General features: G+C 40.6%; 2 protein-coding genes across 15 annotated transcripts in view; one reads left to right on the top strand and one right to left on the bottom strand.

Moving 5' to 3' along the window:
* Positions 1-18,498, bottom strand: part of PMS1 (PMS1 homolog 1, mismatch repair system component) — a 45,057-nt gene extending 26,559 nt beyond the window's left edge. The window contains exons 1-7 of one of the 10 annotated variants that reach the window (XM_027678105.1): positions 18,202-18,420; positions 17,064-17,207; positions 16,092-16,245; positions 12,045-12,227; positions 9,900-10,002; positions 8,631-8,794; positions 1,234-1,328 (exon numbers count right to left, since the gene is read on the bottom strand). In XM_027678105.1, the coding sequence (XP_027533906.1) occupies positions 1,287-1,328; positions 8,631-8,794; positions 9,900-10,002; positions 12,045-12,227; positions 16,092-16,223 (624 nt within the window). In that variant the 5' untranslated portion in view covers positions 16,224-16,245; positions 17,064-17,207; positions 18,202-18,420 and the 3' untranslated portion in view covers positions 1,234-1,286. Of the gene's footprint in view, positions 1-1,233; positions 1,329-6,478; positions 7,199-8,630; positions 8,795-9,899; positions 10,003-12,044; positions 12,228-16,091; positions 16,246-17,063; positions 17,829-18,180; positions 18,425-18,479 lie in introns of those variants that run through there. The other 9 variants (XM_027678104.1, XM_027678106.1, XM_027678096.1 and 6 more) reach the window with 9 other exon arrangements.
* ORMDL1 (ORMDL sphingolipid biosynthesis regulator 1) lies at positions 18,434-25,459 on the top strand. 5 transcript variants are annotated; one of them, XM_027678109.1, is made up of 5 exons: positions 18,434-18,529; positions 18,737-18,799; positions 19,873-20,066; positions 22,388-22,539; positions 24,003-25,459. In XM_027678109.1, the coding sequence occupies exons 3-5, from the start codon at positions 19,893-19,895 to the stop codon at positions 24,136-24,138; spliced, it is 462 nt and encodes a 153-aa protein (XP_027533910.1). In that variant the 5' UTR covers positions 18,434-18,529; positions 18,737-18,799; positions 19,873-19,892; the 3' UTR covers positions 24,139-25,459. The 5 variants fall into 5 exon arrangements, with proteins under 5 accessions (XP_027533910.1, XP_027533909.1, XP_027533908.1 ...); XM_027678108.1 differs by having other exon boundaries at positions 18,435-18,529; positions 19,886-20,066; XM_027678107.1 differs by lacking the exon at positions 18,434-18,529 and having other exon boundaries at positions 18,647-18,799.
* The last annotated feature ends 113 nt before the right edge of the window (positions 25,460-25,572 follow it).

The following is a 25,572-nucleotide window of genomic DNA, read 5'->3' as shown; positions in this document are numbered from 1 at the left end:
TAACCTTACTTATACCCTTTAGTTTAGCTAAAAATACACCCCCCACACACCCCCTAAATTTTTTTTCTAGGTCACATAAAGCGGGTGTCGAGGATGAGCCAAGGAAGAATCTGACTCCAGTCAGTATGATGACGCTGCAGAAACAGCCTACTCAAAGATATATTATTACATATGCCCCATCTTGGGTTTCGTAGAGCCAGCCAAATATATCCCACCTCTCTCCTCGCTTCATTGAAGGGGATTGCACGATCCAGATATTACAAAATGTCATAAGGTGTATAAAATCTACTGCACATGTACAGAAGATAAGCAGGTCTGTTTGTACCTATTTCTCTCCACCCCATGCAGCCCTAGGATACACATACTTCGTGGAGGATGACAATGTACATTTCAACCTACATGATACTATGACTCCATGCACACAGGGAGTAGGCATCCATTGTTCCAGGATGCATATATAGAGCCCAGAAGGATTCCTTGAAAAATGTGTCATGAGTGGAGAAAGATTCACCCTCTTCCCACCGGGGTCCCTGGTATTACGGCACTAAGCAGAATTAAGAGCTGCTCAATATTTTTCTCCTCAAAGACACCAAGGAATGACAGAGAAAAAAATGCAGCCACTCCACATCCCTAACCATCCTTCATATTTAGAACTTCTATCAGCAGCTACAGTGATTTGCAATCACAGACAAAAGGAAAACCTTAATTAGAGCTGGGGACTGGATGCTGTTTCCAACTGTGCCTACTTCAGTACAAGTATGACACTACAAGTTAAACCAACTCATCCCATTATTACTACTTAATGGCAGTAACTTAACAAAGTTGACTTTTACTACCCAGAAACCACATATTTTCTTAATTTGTTTTGTGACAGTCATATCCTGTAATAGTTTGAGGGTGTAAAAGTCTAGGTGAGCAAGCAGTTGCACATGAACTGCAGGCTGGTAAATGTAACTTGGGTTAGCTCTGTGAAAGAGAACTGTATTTCACAGTCTCTCTAATTTTGTTTTACGTGCTTCCAAAATCCTGTCACGCTGGCATCTCACTGCAGATAGTTAACTCTTTGGGCCAGTACATTCCTTAGCCTTCTTGACTTAAAACCTAACAGCTTATCAGGCTTCAAATGAAAGCATCACTGCCTACCTGTTGAGAATAAACAAACAGGAACAAAGCCAGGCAGCAATATCTCAAGTTTGAATTCAGCCCAAGGGAAACCAAAAGACATGTACAGTCCATGTACAATGTCTACAGTCATTTCAGCTTAATGATGCACAGACACCTAGCCTTTAGGGCTGGCACATTCTCTGCTGTGAAAGAAAACCTATCAGCTAAGATCAAGAAAAGACCAAGTCTTAAACACGTCCTTTAGAATCCCAGCCTTGAAAGTGTTAATCAACTCCATGCCATAATTGGTGTCCTGTTTTAAAACCAGTGGTAAGTTACCTCACTAAAAGAGAGCCCTTACGTAAACCTCTCTTGAAAACAGAAATCAAAACCATTTTTCAATTTAGCTTACAGAACAATTATGCAACTAATCAGAATTATTTTCCCCATATATTTTATACTTGCCCCTAAGGAATCAGTTGTGCCCTCCATTCTGTAAGCGATGGTGGGACAACTATTAGTGAAGACATGCAGTAAAGAAACTCAAGACACCACTTTTCCACTCATCAGATGCAGCTGACATACCTGTCTATCCCATGGGCATCAGATATTACAGCTATCAAGGGGATTTGTTGAAAGACAGTCATGTTCCACAGCACTGCTCATCCTACAGATTCCAGTGTATTCGCTACTCAGATTTCCCTTTCGTGATACAAGAGCACCTTCTCAATGAAAAAAGGCTTTCTTGAGCATGACACAGTGGAGAAATGCTCGGATTTGAGAGCTGGGAGGTAAGTTAGGAGAGGAGCTAACAGATATTACAAGGGGCCAAGGATCTTCATCTGGTAACACCTGTCTTTAAAACCTTTCAAGAATTAGAGGCTACTGAGAGTTACAAGTTTTTTGACTGCTTTAACCACGCACGTTCAGCTGTGGGTGTTTCAGAGAACCTCATCTCCTCTTATGACCAGGTGACCCCCCTAGTGGATGAGGGAAAGGCTGTGGATTTTGTGTACCCAGACTTCAGTAAAGCCCTGGACACTGCCTCCCACAGCATTCTCCTGGGCAAACTGGCAGTCCATGGCTAGGACAGGTGCACTCTTTGTGGGGTAAAAAACTGTCTGAATGGCTGAACCCAGAGAGTGGGGGTGAACAGAGTTAAATCCAGTTGGCAGCTGATCACCAGTGGTGTTCCCCAGGGATCAGTATTCGGGCCGGTCCTGTTTAATATCTCTATCAATGATCTGAACGAGGAGATCAAGTGCACCCTCAGTCAGTTTGCAGGCAAAATCGAGTTGGGTGGGAGTGTTGATCTGCAGAGGATTCTGGACAGGCTGGCTGGATGGGCCAAGGCCAACTGTGTGACGTTCAACCCAGGCAAAATGCCGGGTCCTGCACAACTCCCTGCAGTGCTACAGGCTGGGATAAAAGAGGCTATTAAGGTGCCCTGTGGAAAAGGGCCTGAAGTTGCTGATTGACAGCAGCTGAACATGTGCCAGCAGCGTGCCCAGGTGGCCAAACAGGCCAATGGCATCTTGGCTTGCAGCAGGAATAATGCGGCCAGCAGGCCCAGGGAAGTGATTGTCCCTCTGTACTCAGCATTGGTGAGGCATCTCAAGTGCCATGTCCAGTTCTGGGCCCCTCACCACATGAAAGACATTGAGGTGCTGGAGCATGTCAAGAGAAGGACAAAGAAGATGGTGGAGCATGTGGAGCAAAAGTGTGATGAGGAGCAGCTGAGGGAGCTGAAGGTGTTTATCCTGGAGAAAAGAAGGCTCAGGGGTGACCTTATCACTCTCTACAACTTACCGCTCTCAGGTGGGGGTCGGCCTCTCCTCCCAGGCAACCAGAGACAGGACAAGGGGAAATGGCCTCAAGCTGCACCAGGGGAGGTTCAGGTTGGATATTAAGAAAAATTTCTTCACTTAAAGGGTGGTTGAGCGTTGGAACAAGCTCCCCTGGGAAGTGGTGGAATCACCATCACTGGAAGTGTTCAAAAACTGAGCAGACATGGCACCTCACAATGTGGTTTAGTCGGCATGGTGGTTTTCGGTCAAAGGTTGGACTTCATGATCTTGGAGATCTTTTCCAACCTTAATGATTCTATTAAAAGGTTCTTCCCCCAGAGGGTGGTTGGGCACTGGAACAGGCTCCTCAGGGAAGTAGTCACAACACCAAGCCTGACAGAGTTCAAGAAGCATTTGGACAATGCTCTCAGGCATGTGGAGGGATTCTTGGGGCTCTCCTGTGCAGGACCAGGAGTTGAACATGATGATCCTTGTGGGTTCTATCTTAACTCAGGATATTCTAAAATTCTGCTAAAATCCATTTTCATAGCAGGAAGAAAAAAAAAATAAAACCTCCTAAACAATTAAACTACTGCCAAAAAACAGTTTCCAATCCAAATATGTCATTCAGGGGATGTACAACATCACAGTGAATTCTATTTAAATAATGGGAGGTTTAAAAGCCTTTTGTAAAATAGTAGTTAACAAAAATAACATACCTAACTGTGACTAAGTACACTGCTAAGGAAGAGGGAAAATTCCCATGCAGCTTTGGAAACATCCTTTTTCCACTAACCTTTTTTTAAGCATACAAAGTGAGTGCAAAAGCTTTGCAAGAGCTAAAGGCACATCTCAGATTCTGCAACACACACTGCATATGTGAAACAGTAATTGTTTTGAGATTTCAGACATATACTGGGCTGTCATTTGAAAAAAGTGATGGATGAGAAACTGGAAACCTCAAGGAATTAGTAATAGGATATAAAGCATTTCACCTCTAGGTCACCAGTTCAAATTCAACCAGGTTGGTAGTGACCAAAAGTAGTTACCATCTGGCAGCTGTTCTCTGGCTGATGTAAATTGAGTTGAGGGTCTCAGCGCATTTCCTAGTGGACAGGTGTCCTCAGCACAAAAAAACACCATAATTAACTCTCTGTTTGGCTTTCTCAGCAAAGCCACTAAACAACGAATAGAAGTAAAGACTGAGCTGTATTCCAGGTCAGCATGAAAGCATGTTGGCTGCAGAGCACTGCAGATTCTTAATCATAATTCCTCTTTATATTTTCAGACACGCAGATTAGGGAGGGACTTAATTTATCATCATTAAATGGAGTGGCTTTTCCAACTCAAGACAGAGCTCATGTGCTGCTATTTCTGCGCAATACAGATTTATTTTCAACATGCAGCTACAGCAGAGTTTGGAATCGCAATGAATGAGTGTGAAGTATACTGACATTATTAAAAATGGTAAATTTACCCTAACGCACTCACTCTGTCTCAAAAATCCACACTTACTACAGAGGACAGAGACACAGAAAAATCCCTTGGGTTTGGATTATTTGATACAAACTATTGGTTAAGATTATGCAACTTTGTAAATAAGGGGAGACTTACTGTAAATTAAAAAATGAAGATGGCATCTGTTAAGTCAACACCACCAACAAAGGGTTTTGGGGAAGAATACCACCACCGGTTATTTATAAGAGTTTTTAAATGGACCGTGTATCACAAAGTTCTGACTCCTGACTCTTTCAAGAAACAAACAATACACAGTCCTAGGCAGAACTGTGCGTGACCAAGGCTACAAAGCATTACGCATGAAAAACACTGGGAAAAAAATATTCCCTTATGCAGAGTTTTCCTCAACAGGAACTGGAAAATTTACTGAGCCTACTTATGGCCGACCCGTACTTTGCATAAGACATGGGACCAGTTGTTTATGGTATGACCTGCTGATGGGCACCATCTAAACCACTTGCTGCCATAATTTTTTTGAAATAGCCCTGGAACTACTAAAAGCTGTGTTTTACCACCTCGAGTAAAATACAGTCAGAGCTCATAGGTGGCTGGAATACGGCATTTCGGGCTGAAGGGTTTGACGCAGTTTGAGCAGTAGCTGACTTTTGAAATGTTCTTAGCACGCCTTCAGATAACATTAACTTTAAATAAACTTGCTGAATACTCATGTAAATTATTTCCATTTGGCTGTCTCATTATTCAATATGCTTTCAAGGAACATGGTGATGAAAGAAGAAAAATACCTCTTTCTAACATAACCATACTGGCAAGAGGATCAACATTATCAGTATTCAAAGAATGTCTTGGCAGGATAAACCTTCATAAAAAGAAGGAGCACTAGCTAATCCAAGTTGTCAAAATAGCAATAGTACTTCAAGGGTTGATCTGCAAAGTGATTCATTATTTATTGCTAATGCAAACAAAACATTCTGAGCAGAAAGAGCAACCGATTACTTCCTATCTTGGAAACCCACTGATGGTGAGTACACAATAAATGAACCCTAGGAGGACTGATAAAAGAGTACCTATTTTCTTACTTACTAAAAAACAACATAAAGGCTGGAAGAGCACTGTCTGATTTCTTTTCTATGAAGAACCACACTTAATGGTAATATTTTCCAAACTAAACACAGATATGAAATGCAGCAGAACAAAAAGAAAAATTTCTGGAGATTTCATTCAAAAGCATAAGATACACACCTTTTAAAAAAACCCAACCAAATGTGGTGGAAATAAAACATGCTATGTATCGTGCATCCTAACATTATATATATATTCAACAGCTCTATAAAGAGGCCTGACTTGTCAAAATAAGTTTCTGCTGGAATCAATTAGGCAACTATTTTCAGATGCCTAACCTCAGACATTTCTGCGACAGCTTCAGCCTCATTACACTCTTCCTTGCTAAAGTGAGGGCTATGCCTTCATAGACTCACAGAATGCTTTGGGTTGGAAGGGACCTTAAAGATCATCCAGTTCCAACCACCCTGCCATGGGCAGGGACACCTTCCACTAGACCAGGTTGCTCAAAGCTCCATCCTACCTTCCATGTCCCTTTACCTTCATATAAAATACAGGACTTTAAAAACTGAGGGGATTTGCTTTTGGTTTGGGTTTTTTGTTTGTTTGTTTGTTTGGTGGGGGTGTTTTTGGTTTGGCTTTTTTTTTTAAGTACTGTTTTTGTAATTTATTGAGAAGACTTCTTTGAAATACACTTTCATTTACACCTTTTTCACTTACTACCTTTTCTAGTCTTTCAACCTATCTTTCCTTGTCTCCTTCTGTCGTAGCTCATCTGTATCTTCTTGCTCTTTTAAGCCTCAGAACCTGATCGTACTCCCGATGTGAATCTTCTTCCATTGCAACAGAAAGCATTGGCTCAGCCTTAAGAATTTGGGATTCTAAGAACTCCTCTGAATAACTGCATATACAAATTGTCTTTTAAATGAATACGTAATTTATGAGATACACGAAAAATAAAGCCATTCTAAGAAGTTGATTCTTTCTACTGGTAGATTTCAAACAAAAATATAATAGACATCACCAGAAAAAAAAAAAAGTCATGCAACAACCCTATTCAGCAGAGTATTACTGTAGCACAGATATGCTGTAGAATCAGTATAGAAAAAACACCTTCTGATTGGAATTAATAACTAACGACAATAATAGCTAGCATCTAAAAGAAAAGGTAAAGAATATTCATATTCTGTGATAAGCTAAAACAAATGCACATTGACCTACTGCAAGTGGCTATACATTGGAAATTCAGAATTTCAAATTTCCTAAAAGGTATGATACAACAGGTAACTTTTTATTTTACAAGGAATGACAACGTCAGTAGCAAGACAGGAATTTACATCCAAATTTTTTTATGTTCAGTTCAGTTTTTAATTTTCAGACTATTTTAAAGCATCTCCACAGAGACAGACTACACCTTCTGTCTGACTTCTTAAGCCTTTAATTTTCCCATCTCAGCAATAGCTACTGAGCGACCTCTTGTGATGAAACATTTGAGCACTTTCGCACTCGCCTTCCTTTTTTTTCCTAAATAAATTAAATGAACGAAAGGGCATCAGTGCAAAATGAAGAGCCAAAAAAATCAGCACCATCTCTGCCATTACAATGAACAATACTGCCTGAATTGGATACTGAAGAATGTACTTCTGAAGCCAATAGGACAGGCAGTCAAAAGCAACGTGCCATGGCAACTGTCACGCCACTCTTCACACCGTTTTTGCAGTAAGTACTGTGAAAAAGACATGTGATCACCTTCTTGCACATCATTGTCACTGCATTAAAATAAGCAGAGAAAAAAAACCCCAAGATATGCAATAGTCTATTCAAAGGCGATGAAATCAAAATACTATTAAAAAAATCATCTGCAACTTGCAAGAGAGGGCAAAACCAAACCACCAGTAAAGACACAATTAGTTTTACTAACCAACATTTAAGACCAATATTGCGAACCACTGCTAGATATGTCAAGGAGCTCAGCACAATATTAGAAGCAGATACCCCTGGAGATCTCTGGTTTCAAACTCTCAGTGCTCCCAATGAAATAAGACGGCAAGCAGCTACACTTCCTCAGCTCTGAAATACTAATTTTGTAGCCAGCCAAAAGGCTGGTTTTTGTTTTTCACAGTATCTACACAGTGATATTTAGAAATACACACATAAATATAATCAGAGCATGTTAAACAACTCCAGAAAAGGAAGGGCAATATGTTTTCATTTCAGGAAAGCACACAGTGCCATTTATTATTCCCACTGAAAAGGAACTGAAGTGAGAATGTTTGGTTGATAACTGATCAAAACTGCTCAATGAACGGGCTGCATTTCAACAAATAAAAGTATTTTAGAAGAGAAACAGAATTGCTGAGGGATCTGGCCACGAGATGTCACTCTCTGCTTTGTGGCAGCTTGGAAATCAATTAGCACAACTTTCTTCTCTGAGGTGTCAAAAGCCAAGGTACAGCCAATGGAATTCACTATGTTAAATTTGGATCAGGTAAAGGCAACTGCTCAACATGTCATTTCTGTGGCTGTGTGTCTAATTTCTGTAGCTGTGCTGTAGAATTACCATTCAGCATGCTGTGAAGTCAAAACAGCCTCCAAGTAGCCTCTGAATTCGTTCCCCCACATCTAACAAAGAACAACTAGCTTAACTAAAGTTCTTTGTTATAACATATGTTACTGTTCTTACATCTGGGTATCAAATTGTTTGGAATTTTTTAGCCTTTTAAAATAAAATCATGGTTATGTATTGAGCTCTTATGACAAGTTATCTGGACGAGCTATAGTGTCTATCCAGGTAAATAGCCTAAACAAATAAGTTTTCTAAGAGTTTTCAGTTGGCTTTGGCTAACCTTTGATCAGGCCCCATGGTCCAGGAGGGTCTTGCTTCTTTGTCTGCAATACATCACCAACATCTTTACTAACCATTAGCATGTAAAATAATTTTTATACTTCATATATCTAACCACACATCTGTTGGAAGACACCAAAAAATCTGAGCCTGAGTTTTAGAAGTTTAAGATCAAAATCTGTAGCCATTATAAATACACAACTATGAATGGAAAAAATAAGTGGAAGTCCAAAACAAAGCTATGATGCAAGAAAATTCCCAGGAATTAAAGATTTTATGCAAATATAAGATGAACTGCATAAATTCATTAGAAACTCATCCTTAAGACACCTGATAGAGGAAAAACTCATTATTACCTTATTATGTATTAATGTTACCCTCAGGTCCGGTTTTATGATACCATATGCTGTCAGCAGATCTTGGACTTTTTTTAGTTCTTCCTTACATTTTCTACTTGTTGAGTAAAACTGCTTTCTTACTGGAAGATTCTTGAACAAATTTAGGACTGTTACTGTGGTACCTGCAAGCAGGTGACAAAAAAAAAGTAGAAATTACACTGAAAGTACATCATGGGATATTGAGGAAACTTTATTTTTACTTAAAGAGACCTGTTTGTATGCTGCTGCACACAAAATAAATTCAAGTAATGCTAAATTAGGTTATTTGCATGAGAAGAAATACACCAAATTAGCAGTCATCTTCCCCAAAAAGGTATCTATAGACCTCAAGAGCTGTGAGACTGCAGCGTTAAGTTTTTTTTCACACACACTGACAATTGCGAGACTCAGCACTAAATAAAGCTGAAGACTCTTTCAGTGCATATTAAGTCAGCTTTCATTAGTAAAATGATTTCAGACTAGAATCTCATCACACATATCTGGAGGCAAAGGAACACTGTGCTTCATTAAGGGCCTTCATAAGCATCTGTTTTAGGGTATTTCCTGAAGAGCTTCCGTTCAAGGTACACAGAGGGAGGAGGAATATTCACCTACCAACACAATCCCATGAATTCTGAACCCACAAGGATATTGCAAAGTGTTAAACATGTCACAGAATGCAGTCAATCATTCAACAGTTTTGACAATGCAAAATGTAGTATTTTCTATGGCTGGAATATACTAGTCTAAATCTTAAAAAGAATCCCTACTTAAAATTAGCTACACACCCTTACTGCAGGTTATAAAGAACTATGACTTTGCCTGGTCCTACAGCCAGGCTGCTTCCAGCAATTCCTTTGTAGAGCAGCAGGGCAAGTCTTCCTCCTGTAAGCAAGGATTTTGCTACGTAGAGAAACCTAGTTCTGTAGTTTGGTCCTGAACAAACCTTTCATATAGACCTGGAGAACTGAATTTTTATAGCTTTTATTTCCACTGTCAGCTTGAAGTGAGTCAAAGAAGGAGAAACGAGTTTATAATTACTATCTAGAACAATTTCCAAACCGTATTATTTCTTACAATATGACAACACATTCTCAGCTGACAGATATAAGGCAAGAAGTGTTTACAGCTGCAAAGATTTCATTCTCAGCCTTCAAGTACAGAACAGGTATTTCAACATCAGACAGAGCCTCAGAGAAACATAAAACACTCCTGTTACAGTGCAACACCAGAACAGTGATATCCTACCTTGTCCTAGATGGGAAGGCTTTTTAGAAGTTACATGCCCGTTGCTATTCAAAGCATACTGAGTGCTGATATCATCAGCAGCTGTCTTGGTTGTGACCAAAACCTGAAGAGAGTGATTTTAAAAAAACTTACTTAATCAGGGATAGACAAAGTTCAGAATGAGCTTCGACAAGCTTTGCTAATATTCTCACCACTCCTTTACTTTAGTCACCATGATTACATTTAATTAGTTTATAAAATTTTTCTTCTAGGGGTGTTTCTTACAGGCACAGAAACATTCTGCATTATTTATTATTCATGTGTCCATCCATTTAACTAAAAGCATTTCTATCACGCTAATACACAAAGCATAGTAATTCCTACTTCCTACAACACACACTGCTCTGTCTTCTATTCTAACACAGGTTAAATAAACAACTAAATCAATTGACAATTTGGCATTTTCATCCTCTGTGAGAGAGAAGGCAGCCTATGACAACTTCTTAAATTTACGTGAGATCCAACAAACTTAACGACTACTCTCTGTGTATTATCTCTCCACACCCAAACATATCTGGCAATCACTCCCTGCATGTTTTGTAAGCTATTAAGGTAATACACAGATGGCTTTAGCAAGAGCAGTCGTAAACCAGAGTTCAGGCACCAACATTTTGAACAGCAGAGCCACTGCACTTTAACCACCCGAAAGACAAAGTTTATCACACGCACAGCGCTTCAGGATATTTTGGGGTTATTTTAGTGTCTCATATGAATCATTTAGAGTTAAGTCATACCTCTAGAGAGAAAAACAGCAATTGGTTAATTGGAAATGACAGTATTACAGATCTACTTAAAGGCCTTCTTTAAATATTAAATACCTCCGAACCGAAACTTCAGGGGGCAGTTTGGGTGGGCAGAATGCAATGAATGCCAGAAGTGTTTAATTAATATAATTACTGATATGAGGATTGAAGTAATACCTATTAAAGCACTTTATACACTCAGGTCACCTCCCATCTCTTATGAAACGTACCATAGAGCTGATGAGAAGCTCAGAACAGATGGCATTCTGCTCTGACAACTCATTGGAAGGAACCAATGATTGAGGTCTGTCATCATCTATCAAAACACCAACACTTTTGAAAGCATCTTTGGAAATCTCTATCCAAACACACAACCCACTTCTGCTTAGTGCAATGTGAATGTAGCCCAAGGCATCAAGGAGTCAAGCTCTAACATCATCTCTCCTGACCTCAGCAGTTGATGGTTCCAATCAGACACAGAGATCAGTATCTTTTTGCAGGATCTAATCCTTGGCAGATTCAAAGAATCCAAAACTTGACCTTGGTGCAGTATGAATACAGAAAGGCAGAGCACAACAGAACTGCCAGATGCTGTGCCTTTAACAGCCTGAGCACTTTTCAGATGGTTTTGAACAAACTTACTTTCAGTTGACAAGTTAAATCAACAGCCTGAACACTTTTCAGATGGTTTTGAACAAACTTACTTTCAGTTGACAAGTTAAATCATAAGTATCAGTACAGTGCCAATCCTCTTAACACAAACATATGGATCAGACTCAGACATGCCAAGTAGCAGGTTCCTGTTTACTCATAGGGACAAAGTTTGTGCAATTGCAGTCACATACATGTCAAAGAGCAATAAGGAGCCCAGCAAGATCCCATGACTGCTGATCACCTAGATAAGAAGGCAGAAATGGTTACTGGAATGGTAGCTATGTGGGCCATCAGTTCCCTGAAATTATTTCTCCTGGCCACCACCTGCTGCTCCTCACTTTGATTTACCCTAATTCGAGTACCAAATTCAGCCATATTTTTTGGCATAATATTCCCTGATACAAAAGAAAAGAAAATACAACCCAATCTATCTCAGACCTGTTCTGACTGTGGAAAATAAACAGAGCACTGCTGTGACCAGTGTGACAGAAGGGCAGGACTGACACTGGCAAGAAATTCCTATGACATGGCTTCAGGGCTGGGGGGAAAGGCAGTATACACATGCCAAATGGTTCAGAAAGCACATCCCCGGCAGGCTGCTGGAACATTTCAAGCCTTTGCACTGGTATTTTAATAAAACTTTCACAAACACATACAGACAAAAGAAATCATAACTCAAAGATCAGACACATCTATAGCAACTGCTCACCTCCGATATGCTGCAAATTGACCCCAAAGCTTCCCCACGGAAACCGTACGTTGTCAACCTTTCAAGGTCCTCAGAAGAGCTTATTTTTGAGGTGTAGTGTTTCATGGCCATAACAGGAACATCCTCAACCTTGATCCCACTGCCATTGTCTCTTACTTCTATTTTGCTAAACCCGTAGTCGTCCTGAAAAGAAAACAAAACACAGTGGAGCACTAAAGCAATCAAATTAATTAAGACACAAGTTTGAAGCAGCCAAGGTTACACCTTCCAGCCATCCACATAGAAGCAGGAGTTTTGCTTAGTGGGAGGAACTGAGCAAACATTAAATGTCTTTTGGTTAAGGGGAAAAAAAAGAAAAATACAACATGTAGGATAATAGTGATGGTTCCTCTAATTAAATAATGTAATTCATACATTGTGGTTTGGAAACAGCATGTTAACGTAATTTCTGTTTTAATTTTACCGTATTTAAGTAAAGATTTTTTTAAACTATGATGAAAGTTGCAAAACCTAAGCTCAAAAAGAGACCTATAGCTGGAAAGCTAAAGACTTTTTCACCTCTTTTCACTTCTCTTACCTACTTGGTATCAATTTTTTTGAAATCACCCAAATGCAGCCCTGCACCCATTAAAGTCAGTGGGCCCTCACTTAAAACCATTTTCAATTTCAGTCTTGATTTATGCAATTTCATGACTTCAGTAGTTTTCCAGGTTCTATGGTCTGTCTCAATATACAGAAGTAAAATTCTAATGGGGGGCAAGGCATGAATGACAACAGTAATAAGCTTGTAAAGAGATATAATACTTTACAGAAAGAAGTAAAGGTTCCTAGAGGCTCTTTTAAAACAGCTTTCAAGGAAGCAAAGCTCAATCTTTGTGATTTACCTTTACATATATGCAGTACATATTTTATTGAATTCCAATTTAAATATGTCATTTCAATAAGCACCAGCAAAAATAGGGTAAAACTCTAAAAAGCCAGATATTTACAACAGCTAAATGCAAGATGGAATTCAGGTTCTATAACATCTCCAACAGGTGCAGCAAAAAAATGCTTCCTTACAGCTACATTATAATGTGCACATGTGAATTGCACCCAAAAGAACCACAAGCCAGGAGGAGAAAGTACTTAGAGCTACAGGATCACCAACTGAACTTCTGGTACAGAAGCACAACTGGCTCTTTGAAAAGATTATGATGCAACACAGAGAAAAATGTGCTGTCATGTGTAATACATCTAGGCAGCCTTAAAACTGGTTTTGCTTAAAAAGAAATATCTTCAGTAGTGGCTTAATGGACAGAGCATGCAATGGTTGATCACTGAAAGCTGATTGATTAAACAGAACAAACTTTGCTGTCTCATCTGGGCCTATACTGAAAACAGTTATGAAAAAATATAATGTACTCCCAAGGTTACTTCCTGAAGTAAAAAAAAGATGCAATTAAAAACTAAAAGAAGGTATCTAAAGATATTATCTGTATTCACAACAATTTGCTTTAGGAAACATCCAAAGCCTCTGAGGTAGGCACAGAACCATATATACTTAATTAACCGATACGTAACAGAAATGTGGTAACATTTCACTTGCTGTATTAATGAACAGTGCAAAAGCTGTCTTCAGGTGAAAAAACAATGCTTTTGCTTATCTTTGAGTCAACCTCCTACTGGGAAGCAAAACAGAACCTAAGCAGTACACCTCAACTGAACATAAAAACACATAAGGAGATATAGGCAGGAAGCCTTCTACCCTGCTGCTGTATGTGCTAGGGAAGGATGTGAGAATTTTACGAGTCACTATTTTCCATTCTAATTTTTACTTCCACACCACTTACCTGTTTAGGAAAAGTGAGATTTATCTTGAATCAAAATGTTACATGAACGATTCTCTATTTCTTTTCTAATGTTATTAATTTTTACTTGCACACGTTTTACGTAAATATTACAGTGCTCAAACTCTGTATTCTGCAACACCTTCCTCCATGACCTAAATGCTACTGAGGTTATGATCCTATGAGATGTTTAAGCTGCTCTGCCAGATTACTGATGTCAAACAGTATGATTCATGTTGATAGACAGTGCAAAGACACCCCATAACGTCACCTATGGGAGTCTGGTCAATCAAGAAGGTAACAACAATAAAACACCAGCCAAAGCTTCTCACTACAGCTGATCACTGCCATGGTTTCTACCTGAGAACCATTCCACCTGCAAGTTAACTCCTGCCTGTTTGTCTCAAAAAAAGCCATTCCTATATTTGTTCAGGCAAATTGGGTACCAAGACCGAAGGAATCAACCAGCCTTCCTAATCCATCTGAAAAAGGTTAAATCAATGAAAATGCTGCAGTTTCGCAAAAGCTATCAAGCTGTAAAATGGAATTTCAAAGTTTGCCTTCTCTATTATGACTTTGAACTAATCCAGAGTTAATGTGGTCATTGACCACTATTATACGGTCAGAATTATTTAAATTTCACATAAAAGAATACCAGGAAAAAAATTCATTGTTTCACAGTATTACTGTCTAGAGTTGCACAGAGTGCAGGATTTTGCTTCTCCCCTAGTACCCACAGAAGAACAACCAGCAAATCTCTTTCACTCACTGACAACCTGTGTAAAGCCAGGTTTGTTTCTTTACAACTGCAGTGATTTGGACTGAGCTCGACTGACAAAGAATGTAACTATGCAGATGACTCATGCACTGAAAATGGTTGAAAACGCTGTCTTTAATTGATTTGGGACTTATCACTACGAAAACAGGTGGTTGCTGTGCCGTGAAAGCCACACCGATTACAGAGAGGCTTTCTCCTCCAGCTATCTGCATATCTGTAACAGCACACCAGCACAAGAGACAAGGTCTGTTTTACCCATTCTGGAAGGCTCCAAAACCTTCTCTGTTGACTTCTTGCAGTTACTGATCTGATCAATATCAGATCAATCCATCAGATCACAGGATCTGATTCCAACACCCCGACCCCCATAACTGTGCACACACTACTTACTGTGGGGCTACTCATGAGCAAGATTCTATGAAATCTAAATATTGAGACGACAGAGGTCATGACAGACCATAGCAAAGATAGAGTAACTTCAGCTCACTTAAGGCAGTAGCAAACGAGCCTGTTCCTCAGCATCTGCAGGAAACCGTTCTCAGATGGAAGACGCTCGAGACTCATTCAAAAAAGTAGCAGAGACGTGGACAAAGAAACAAGCAGAAATTGAATTGCCCTCCTAATGAAAAGCACTTGTCTAACACTTAATTCAATAATATCTTACACACTTATTTGCACTGAAGGAAACTGGATGCAGTTCTGGATACATCCATTTATACAGGATGTTACAACACTTCTCTCTTACTAAGCAGGGGACACTGCTACTATACAGCTGTTGACAAAACCCTGCAAAAACAGAGATATGACAGCAAGAATAGCTGATCAGTTGGCCATTTTGCCCCATTTGGGGAAAAAAATAAAATTCTTTATTAAAAGTAATATTTTCTATTGTCGGAAACTATCCTTCAGTGACATGCCAACTTTTTTTAACAACTTATAAAAAGGAAGTGTTAGAAGTAGCCAGAATTAACCATGCTAATTTAGGGACCATGTGGTAATTTATATTACAAAAAACTCTAGCACGGCCATCAACTTTTTCCACTGTTTCCATTTTCACCTTCCTTACAATATTTTGTAATGAGCATTAAATATGTCAGTCTAGCAGTAAACTGAAGTTCAACATCTTTTAAAACTAGCTGTTAGTCATAAAAATTAAATTCTAAGTACGAAAATGAATATTAAGGAAGTTGACAGGTTTTTCCCTAAGATACACTCAGAAGTAGAAATACGCCCTACTGTTTCAGCAAAGCCTGAAAAACATTAATGGAAACTAATTTTGGATCATTTTTACGTGAGGTAAAAATACATATGTGTAAATACTACTAATACCTTGCCATTCCCCAAATCACAACGGCCTAAAAAATACATTTGTAGTGGAACAACTTTCCTTGCATCTTATTTTACATCCAACTCTTTGTAAGAGAAAGAAAAGGGATTTACCAGTTTAACATCAATATTTGTGGCACTGGCATCCAAGGAATTTTCTATCAGCTCCTTCACCACACTGACAACTGAAGTAATCACCTGAGAACTTGAAAGGAGACGAATAGTCTCTCCTGGCAGCTGCTTCATAGTGGAATAAGATTCAGAGAAGCTGCACAGAAAATAACAGAAAGAGAGTGTAAAAGGAATACTACAAATACACATTTCTAAGTAACCATTTGACAGCAACTTGTAAATGTTGACAAAGCACAACATTACGGCTGGAGAGTAAAATTTTCATGTTATAGTAGGTCCCAGCTTTCTCTGCAGTCAGTAAGTGTCGGGAAAGAAGTGGGGAGGCAACACAGTGGTGCTGAGGGAAAAGCCATATTCAATGGCAATGTGATCTACTGGCAAAAATGAAAACCAAACAAAAAAACTACTTAATTACAACCCTGTCTCTCTGATCTGATGTACCACGTGTCCTCAGGCCGGTCAGTTTATTTCTGTGTCACTCCATCTCTCACATTATCAACCAGTGGAGATTTCTTTTTTAATTACTGGAACCCAAAGGGTTATAAAATTCTTGCTGTATTATAGAGACACTCTAACATGAAGAGATCGTAAGTGGATCTCTGAATTTTAGTATATATTTCTGTTTAAGCACCCAAATCAACACAATTAATCAAGCCTGAGGACAAACACCTTCTTGATCCTTGTAGCCTGACACAAAGAACTCGGCCACAGTTTTTCATGCATATGAGAAAGGAAGGGGGAAAGATCATTGCTAGACAGCTCTCTGAACCTCAAGAATGGTCCAAACAGGCTTCTTCTCTCCTCTGGGTTATGTTATGTAACGTTATTTACACTGTTATCCCGGCAGTCCTGGCTTCCCCATCGATTCAGTCCAAGGTATATGCTGAAGAACACAGACTGCACATTCAGCACCCATCCCAAGGATATGAGCACACGTGGAGGAATGGAACATACCCAGATTTCCTCCTGATACAGTCAGGACATGGTGAGGGATTGCAGCCAACACCCCTGGGCACCACTACCCTGCAGGGTACATGCAGCTGATACAACAATTACAGGACACTTCTCTGCCTCGACATCCTTCTAAAGACTGACACTCTTCAAACATAAAAGACAAGGCAAAAATGTGGTTACTTAGACAGGAAAAAAAAGCAAACCAGTGTTATGAAGAGGAAGCATCATTAAAACTTTTCTAAGAACAGCTACAAAGAGGTTTTCTCTTTATATTGCTATTTACATTGCAAAGGAAGTTTTCCTTGCATATGTGGTAAAAAGATCCAACAAATTGGTTTTCCACAAACTGGAAAAGGAGCATGAGAAGATGTGTTGTTGAAGATGGACCAATATTAACTATGCACATGTGTTCAGAGAGGCAAGTTTTGAGGCAAGTTCCCTCACACATTCACACATTGCACAGGACTCCTGTGTCAAGTGCTTCATGATTTACTCATGGCAATTGCCAGATGGGAGCTGGATATCTCCATGAAACGACACTGACTAAGACACGGGAGGGTATTAAAACAGAAGCACTGCAGATCCCAATGACAAATTTTCCATGAGCTGTGCCTGATGCAGGCAGTTTGGGAGAGGAACCTGCCCTCGTGTGCCCTCCCTTTCCTGGGCCCAAACCGAGGGATGCAGCGCTGGGCACATCTCGGAACAGCTGCTGTGATGGAGAGACCACTGGGGCCTTCCCACCCATCCAACCTCTGATGACTTAGCTAAAAGACACATTTCAGCTCAAGCCACACTGCTCCTGTACTTCCCACCGACCGACACGTTACGACTGTGATCCGTGGGCAGGCTCCGTATTTTCTGTGTGTGGGCCCCATCACTGATGCAGCCCTTGTACCCCTTCGCACCGAGTGCGACACCCCAGCGACAGCCGCGGTGCTGCACGCCCTCAGGAAAACCGGGAACAAAACCTCCATAAACTCCATGGCTCCCGCCCCACAGACGTCTGGAGCTGCACCCACACCGCCCCCTCACACAGCCGCCTTCCTCAGGGGTCCAGCAACTGAGGCAACTCTCTGGTTTATGGGGGTGGGAAGGCAACAAGCTGCAGACAAACCCTGCGGTCTCTTGAGTTTACCCCAAACCACACGAGCCGTCCGCAGTTCCTGGTTCTCGCTGCGAGAGGCGGGGCCGCTCCCGCCCGGCGCTCGCTGCTCCCGGGGCCTGGCGCGGCCTCGGCCCAGGCCCGGCTCAGGCTGGGGGGAGGCGGTGGCGCTTCCCCGCCGTCCCGGGCGGCCCCGCGGCTGCGCCACCTGCGCGCCCGCCCCGCTCCCGCTGCCGTGGGCGGTGCGGGCGGCCTGGCCCGGCCCCTGCGCTGCCCCCGGCCGGCCCTGCCCAGGGCACCGCGGGCTCTACCTGCGCCCGGCGCCCCGCGCTCCGCTCCGGCTCCGCGGGGCTGCGGAAAGGTGGGGCCGCCCGGGGGGCGGAGGGAGGGACGGACGGACGGGCAGCCGGGGCCGCGGAGAAGGCCACGGGCACGGCCGGGCCGGGGCAGCGGCGGGGCCGGGAGGGGAGCGATGGCAGGGAAAACAGCCGAGCTGCCCCTCGGATCGGGCGGGAACGGTGAGGGGAAATGGGAAGGGATGGTGGGTTACGCCAGGATGTCTCTCTAGGTACGAGCTCGGCGGGCGCTGCATCCCCAGGAGGGAGGAACGGCCTCGCGTCGCCCATCGCAGGTAACGTGTCCCCTGCACGGTTTGAATGCCCTGCGACAAGGATTGATTGGTGTCGGCACCGCCCCGGCTCGCTTTCGGGTTCATCGCGTCTATTTTTATTCTGCCGCGGTTAATACTGCAAAATAGCCGGGTATTTTGTGTTTATTTTATACTCTCTACGGCACTAAGCCTGTGTCAGAAACAAACTTCCTACCGAAAGCAAGCTGCTTTTGCTGGTTAAACAGTGCTTTTGTAGTCTGATTCAGATGAATGTTAAAAAATATCTCCTTCTCAGTCCCACAAATGAATATACATCGTCCCACAGATCATGTGAGGATGAAGTAAGCAATGGTTTGTTTGTGTTTTTTTTTAATTATCATTACAAATTTTACTACAACAGGATGAGAGTGTCACCATCTCTAAGTTCTGTCAATTTTTTTACAAAATCAGCATTTGAAATTGTTCTGTGTGTCTACATGTGTCTGTTGCTTAGAAACTTTTGAACCTGTGCTCTAATTTCAGCCACATTTGAAAGATGGAAATGTCTGAAAAATAACAGATGGGTGAGGGAGGAATATGTGAAATCTGCACTCTACTGCAAGAAAAATAGGCATGAATTAGTCCTTGGTTGTTCTTTCTAGCAGTAGGTGGCTGGGCAACTGGTATATGCAGAATTCTTTACTAACCATTGCATGAACAAGAAACAAGAGGAAAATTGATATGGGAAGTGGAGAAGAACTCTGGATATTGTCATGGATGGAGAAACTAATTCAGAAGATGAAAGTTATAAGCTTGGTTTCTGACAGGTTTGCAACTTTAGCCTCTAACAGCACCGCTTACAGTTTTTTTTTAAAATGTTCCTTCTGTAACAGGCTTGTAAGTTTTATTTGTTTGTTCTTTTTTTGAACAAACAGTTCCTAACTGCCCCTTTGCATTGACTTCTGTATGAACCATAGTTTGAACATCTTGAGGTACATCTTGCTTTATGCACTGTGTTCTTTCCAGACCTACTTATTTAAAAGAGCCTTTTCCCACATTTGAAAATGGCATATGTTAAGTACTCCTCTGTAACAGTAGTCTCAATCTTCAAACAGATCTGTTTTATAGGGTAAAAATGAACGTAGGAGTTGCCCACAGCGAGGTAAATCCAAACACTCGGGTGATGAACAGTCGTGGAATGTGGCTGACATACGCGCTCGGAGTCGGCATGCTGCACATTGTCCTGCTCAGCATTCCCTTCTTTAGCGTCCCTGTTGCCTGGACTTTAACAAATGTGATTCACAACCTGGTAAGTAACCACTCGTGCAACAGAATTGGAAAAGTTGTTCGTGTGTATTTATTTTCAGTAGCCATGGAAGAGGATATTAGCCATTCTGTGTGGATGATGAAATCCTGCTGGCCAAAACAGCACCTCTGCTTGGCTTATCCACAGATGATTGGCTGTTGGGGGACGGAGGAGTGATAGTTGATCACTTTTGATTTCGGCATGAAAGACGTGAAATATTCCTTCCATAGTTATGTATTCTTTTAAAAGGCATTTAATTAAGCTAGAAGGTTGCAAACATAAAGTCATCATGCCAACCAACTTTTACAGTGTTCTGTATATTATTAGAGAGCTGTGCTGAATCCATAAAACATCACATTTTTAATTCTTGGGTATTATCTGTTGATTTTTCTACATAAATCTGTTAGTATTCCAAAATGTTTACTTTCAGCACCTTACCTCTTCTCTTGGACAGAAATATTTGTGTTCTGTTTCTTCTAGCTTTGATTTCTGTCCAAGCTAGGTAAATTGTAGCTCAGAATGACTTCAGCATACAAGGTTATAACTATATATGACGTAAGAGAAATCTTGTTTGACAGCAGTGGGAAAAATTGGGCTACTTTGACCCAAGCCCTGAAACCATTTGTTATTCAGTGGATCATGATTTGCATGATGACTTTTGTATGCAAAAGATTTTGGAAGCTGACGATCTTGAGAATCTTTCTGCTCCTCTCTCCATTTTGTTATAATCACTTAAAGTAATGCAACCATGTATATTGGTCCTCAGTCCTTAGAGAAAAGAGGGCCATAATCCAGCAATTTACATCATACTTGAGGTTTGCTAACTCAGCTTTCTCAGATTAACAGCAAAGAAGTCTTGACAAAAAGATAGTTCCTTCCTCATTTACAACAGTAATAGTTCTCTGTAAAGACTGAGGATGGATAATATCCTCTTGAATCATGTAAAATTTTAATTTTTAGTTGAGCTTTTTGTAGATAGGTTTAAAACTAGTGGTGGAATTTTAAGTATCATTAGAGCATTTCATATGTTATCTGTGACACCATCAGACATGTCAGACATTTAAGATGTTGGCAGAGAAAAGTATTACTAAATATTTCCCACATGCCTTAATGAATTCATTGCAAGTAGCTGTAATGACAACAGGGACGAGAGCATGCACTGACAAGTAGTTTGGTAGTGGAACACTAGAAGATAAGTATAAATTGCACTTTTTGGATATTTCAGCATTTAAATGGCACTTCTTTTGGAAACAAATCCTTGAATGGTTTGACAAAGAAAAAAAATCTTGTGTTTTCACTAATAGAAAACTCTTAGTTTACCTTGAAAGCATTTTTGTTGGTCCTTTCTGCAAGTACCAGTGTGAAATAAAATGTGTAGTAAGCATTTAGATCTGTCCTAAAACCCTCTTTTTGGTTATTAAAATGGAGACACTGCAAACATCATTAATCTAAAAATTAATTAAACAAATCAATTGTCTTAGGTTCATAGGCCTCTGGTCTGGAGGCTGTTCCAAAAAAAAGTGGAATGAGACATGAAGTGACTTGCTGAAATTTCACCTCCATGTGATCTTGTCTCTATATAAAGCTTTCTATAAAAATTTTTGTATGTGCATAAGGCAGTCTGTGATATTTTCTGTTAGAGTCTTGCTTGGAGCTGGTGTGCTCTCTTTGACAGAAAACAAATGGTTTTTAAAACTGGAAAAGGACATACTGCCCTATGTGAAACCAGCAGGCCCAAACTGATCTTTCAGATCAGACCAGGCATGGAATGATCCCGTCAAACAGGAACAGGAACATAGAAAGTCCAAAGTGGTTAAGGAGAGGCAGCAAAGAGGTGGACAGATGGTATTCAACAGATTGCTGTAGTCAGCTTCTAGGGATTTGAAGGTGGGGGGGGCTGAGAAAGCTTTCTGAAGGTCTTGTAATATTGCCAGTATTCGTAGGTAGATGTTACTTTGTGCAGACTCTACCTCATCGCTTATTTAACACTGTGGTAATATAAATCAGCCGCCCCAAACTTGTTACAGTGCTTGTTAAAATTCTGTTGATTTCATGGAATTTTTGCCATCTAATGTAGAGGACAAGGGAGTGGATCAGACGTCACACAGACTTTGGCTTTAACTCTGACTGTGCCACTCACTTCACAGTCTTGGGCAAATCACTTCTTGTCTCTTCCTTGCTCCTCGATCATTTTGTTACAGGCCAGCAGCTCTTCTGGGTGAGAAGTCACTTATATTCTTTTTTTTACAATGCATTGAACAATGTAACAATTATAAAAAAATATAGCTAAAAGTGCCTCTGTATTCACTTTTTATTTTCCCCAGGGAATGTATGTGTTTTTGCATGCAGTAAAGGGAACTCCTTTTGAAACACCCGATCAGGGGAAAGCTAGGCTACTAACACACTGGGAACAACTGGATTATGGAGTACAGTTCACATCTTCAAGAAAGTTCTTCACAATCTCTCCTATAATTCTGTGAGTTCAAAACTGTATTATGGATTAATTGAATCATAAAACCATGATTTCAAAAGCTGCAACATAATGGGTCGCAATTTACATTCTGAAAGCATTTTCTCTCTTTTCTTGCTTGCTTGTTTGTTAATTTACTTCTACATCACAGAGGTAGGGAGTACGTATTTATAGGCCGTGTGATCAACAATCTTTCTTCCTGCTGCTTTTGACACTCCACATATTGAAGTCAAAGTCTGTAAACGGTTATGGGGCAGGTTTTAAAGATTAGAAATGTTGCGAGGAAAACTTAGTGGTAACTCTTGAAGTTCTTTAAGAGATCGTGAAGTCATAAATATTGAAAATCTTAACCAATTGTCTTTGTAACAGCATTTATTAACCATTTTGCAACTTCTGAGTTTGGAGGAGTGTGCCAGTCGTCACTGCATGGGGTCCAGTGTCAGTTTGGCTTTGTACCTACTGTCTTCTGTTTACACTAGTTCTGTAAATGGCTTAGAAATTCTACACACCTGTCTCTGTTGACAAAAGTAGGGTTGAGTAACTAAAGGAAATCAGATATGTATTAGATGTCCAACTCTAAAAGTCTTTCTGTTTTTCCCTAAAGAAAGTTGTCCACTTGCATGGCAGAGTGAGGGGGGGGGAGGCACAATCCTGCATAATGTTTAGAAAGTTCGTCCATAAAGGATAAAAACTGAAAAAAATATATGTAATTCCTCAAGAAAACTTTTCAAAGATAGCTCCCCACTTTGCAGCAGGAGTTTTGTATTCATAACACTAGTGTATGGTTCTCTTGATGCACTAATAATGTATAAGTAGCTGAATGACATCTCTGTTTTGCTGGGGAAAAAACCCCAAACCCCAACAATCTGATTGCCTCATTTTTGTGATGAGGATGAAATTACAGGCTCAAAGCATAAAGCAGTTGGTAGTGAATTGAGTTTTCTGAGGCATATTTCCTTATTCTAGATGAACAGGTTGTGAACTAACTTTAAAGAAAAATGTGCTGGAAACATCTGTCAGATGGGAATAACTTTAAAATCATGCCAGTCACAGGTGTGCTCAGCATAAATAATTTTTGTACTGAAAAATGTCGAATGCTTTGTCACTGAGTTTGCTAGGGTAGCAGAACTGCAAATATTTTGGTAGCAGATCTTACACTATTTAAAATCTGAATCATAAATCAGACCTGTATCTGCAGAAGTCAGACTCAAACTCAAATGGGCGGAGAGGGGTGGTGGAGAAAAATACTATTGGTGAGTTGCTTTTTAACACCTTGAGAAGTATGGGAAGAAGAGACTTAGACCATAATTTTGCTGTAGATATTCTAGAACCTCAGGTGGGATATTTAATACAGGAATAGATCAGTAAAATCTTACTGATTACTAGAGCACTTTTTTCAACTCTGCTTTGTTTGTTTATTTTTTAGACCAGGGTGCCATCAGCTAAGCTTGCTCCTTTTTCTCCTGCAGGTACTTCCTGACGAGTTTCTACACCAAGTATGACCCAACACATTTTATCCTGAACACAGCCTCTCTCCTGACCGTGCTCATCCCCAAGCTGCCACAGCTGCATGGCGTTCGGATCTTTGGCATCAATAAATACTAAGGAGAAGGTTCCACACTGGCCGCCCCTGACATGGCTCCTGCTGCTCCCCGGGTGAAGGAAACGAGTAGTCTGCTGTGCCCAGTATCTCCTCGTAGTCAGTGAGAGATGCCTTTACATCTGAGATACAATTCCTGCTTCCTGCAGCATTGTCTGGGATGAAAGTCGAGTTTATAAGAAGCTGCCTTCAAATACTTAAATGTGAATTGGAAACCTGTAGAAGAGAGATTTCCATGAAGAGCTGGGCAGGCCCAGCTGTAAAGCCTGATCCCCACTAAGACTGTACCTGTGGCTGACGCAAGTGATTTGTAAAGAAAGGTGCAAGTAACAGCTGAAATGGAGAGCAGTGTTTCACAAATGCCCATTATCCATAATGCAGATGGTAACTTTACATATGAATCCGGGATCCTCAATGCCAGGGACTGGTGAGGCTGCATTCTTAGGTTAAGTGAAAGTAGCTAGTTCCTGCTGTATGGATTGTAGGTGGTTGTGCTTGTTATTGCATTGTAAAAGTTTGTCTCACAGTAAGTACTGTGACAGTGAGCATAAACTGATGGTGTAATTCCTGCCTTCTCTGTTCTTGTGATTTATTTTTTTTTGTCACAATGACTGAAGAAAGTCCTTAACTGCCAGCTCAGGGGATTTCCACATCAACTTGATAGCTCGGTTTATGTATGCTTTGGAAAATTGCCGCTGTTGTGTTGTTTTCATTTTGCTTAGCAGGACACTGACTTTCCTATGCGTAAAAGGGACATCCTGAAAAATTGGAATTTCTTTTTAGGTGTGGACTTTTGACTATTTTCTCTGATATTGGCCGATGGGGTTTTTTTCAGTAGCTGAGAGGCCTGTGATGGGGTCGGGAAAGGGTTGCTGGTGGTGTAGGAGAAGCAGCTCTGTTACAGCTGTGTCAGAGCACATAAGGGAAACTGGGTGGGTTGTAAGTTAGAATAGAAGCTGAACTAGAAGTAGGTGAGTAGGCAAATCACATGGACTAACTGTATGCTTTTGCAGAAAAAGATAACTTGCATGTCTTGGAAATGTGGAGGAATGCTGTGTTTTAGGGGTACCGTGTAGTATGGGGTATTCTTGTATGTAATCAGCTCTGGAATTAGAGTGAAGAAGGTACATCTACAGCTCTGAGCACTTATTTCTCTGTCTTGGAAAAAGGATGAATTTTGAAGTCTGCCGTTTGTCTGTCAGCCAAAACTGGCTCAGATTTAACAGAAGACTCCATTTAAGACTTGATTTACATTTTGGTTGCAGTGACAGCCAGTGAGCTGGAAAAAAAAAATTAAAAATAAAAATAAAAAAAGACAAGCCCACAGTGGCGTACTTCTTTTCTTGCTAAGGAAATTTTCTGGTTATTTACTTTACCGATAAAGGTACTGTGAAGAAATGGCAATGAGTTATGAATTTTCTGTAGCAATTTAGTAACGA

This window comes from Neopelma chrysocephalum, unplaced genomic scaffold, assembly GCF_003984885.1.
Source record: "Neopelma chrysocephalum unplaced genomic scaffold, ASM398488v2 Primary Assembly neopelma1_44, whole genome shotgun sequence".
Classification (NCBI taxonomy): Eukaryota; Metazoa; Chordata; class Aves; order Passeriformes; family Pipridae; genus Neopelma; species Neopelma chrysocephalum.
The sequence above is the reverse complement of the archived record's forward strand: the minus strand, read 5'-3'. Positions and strand labels throughout refer to the sequence as shown.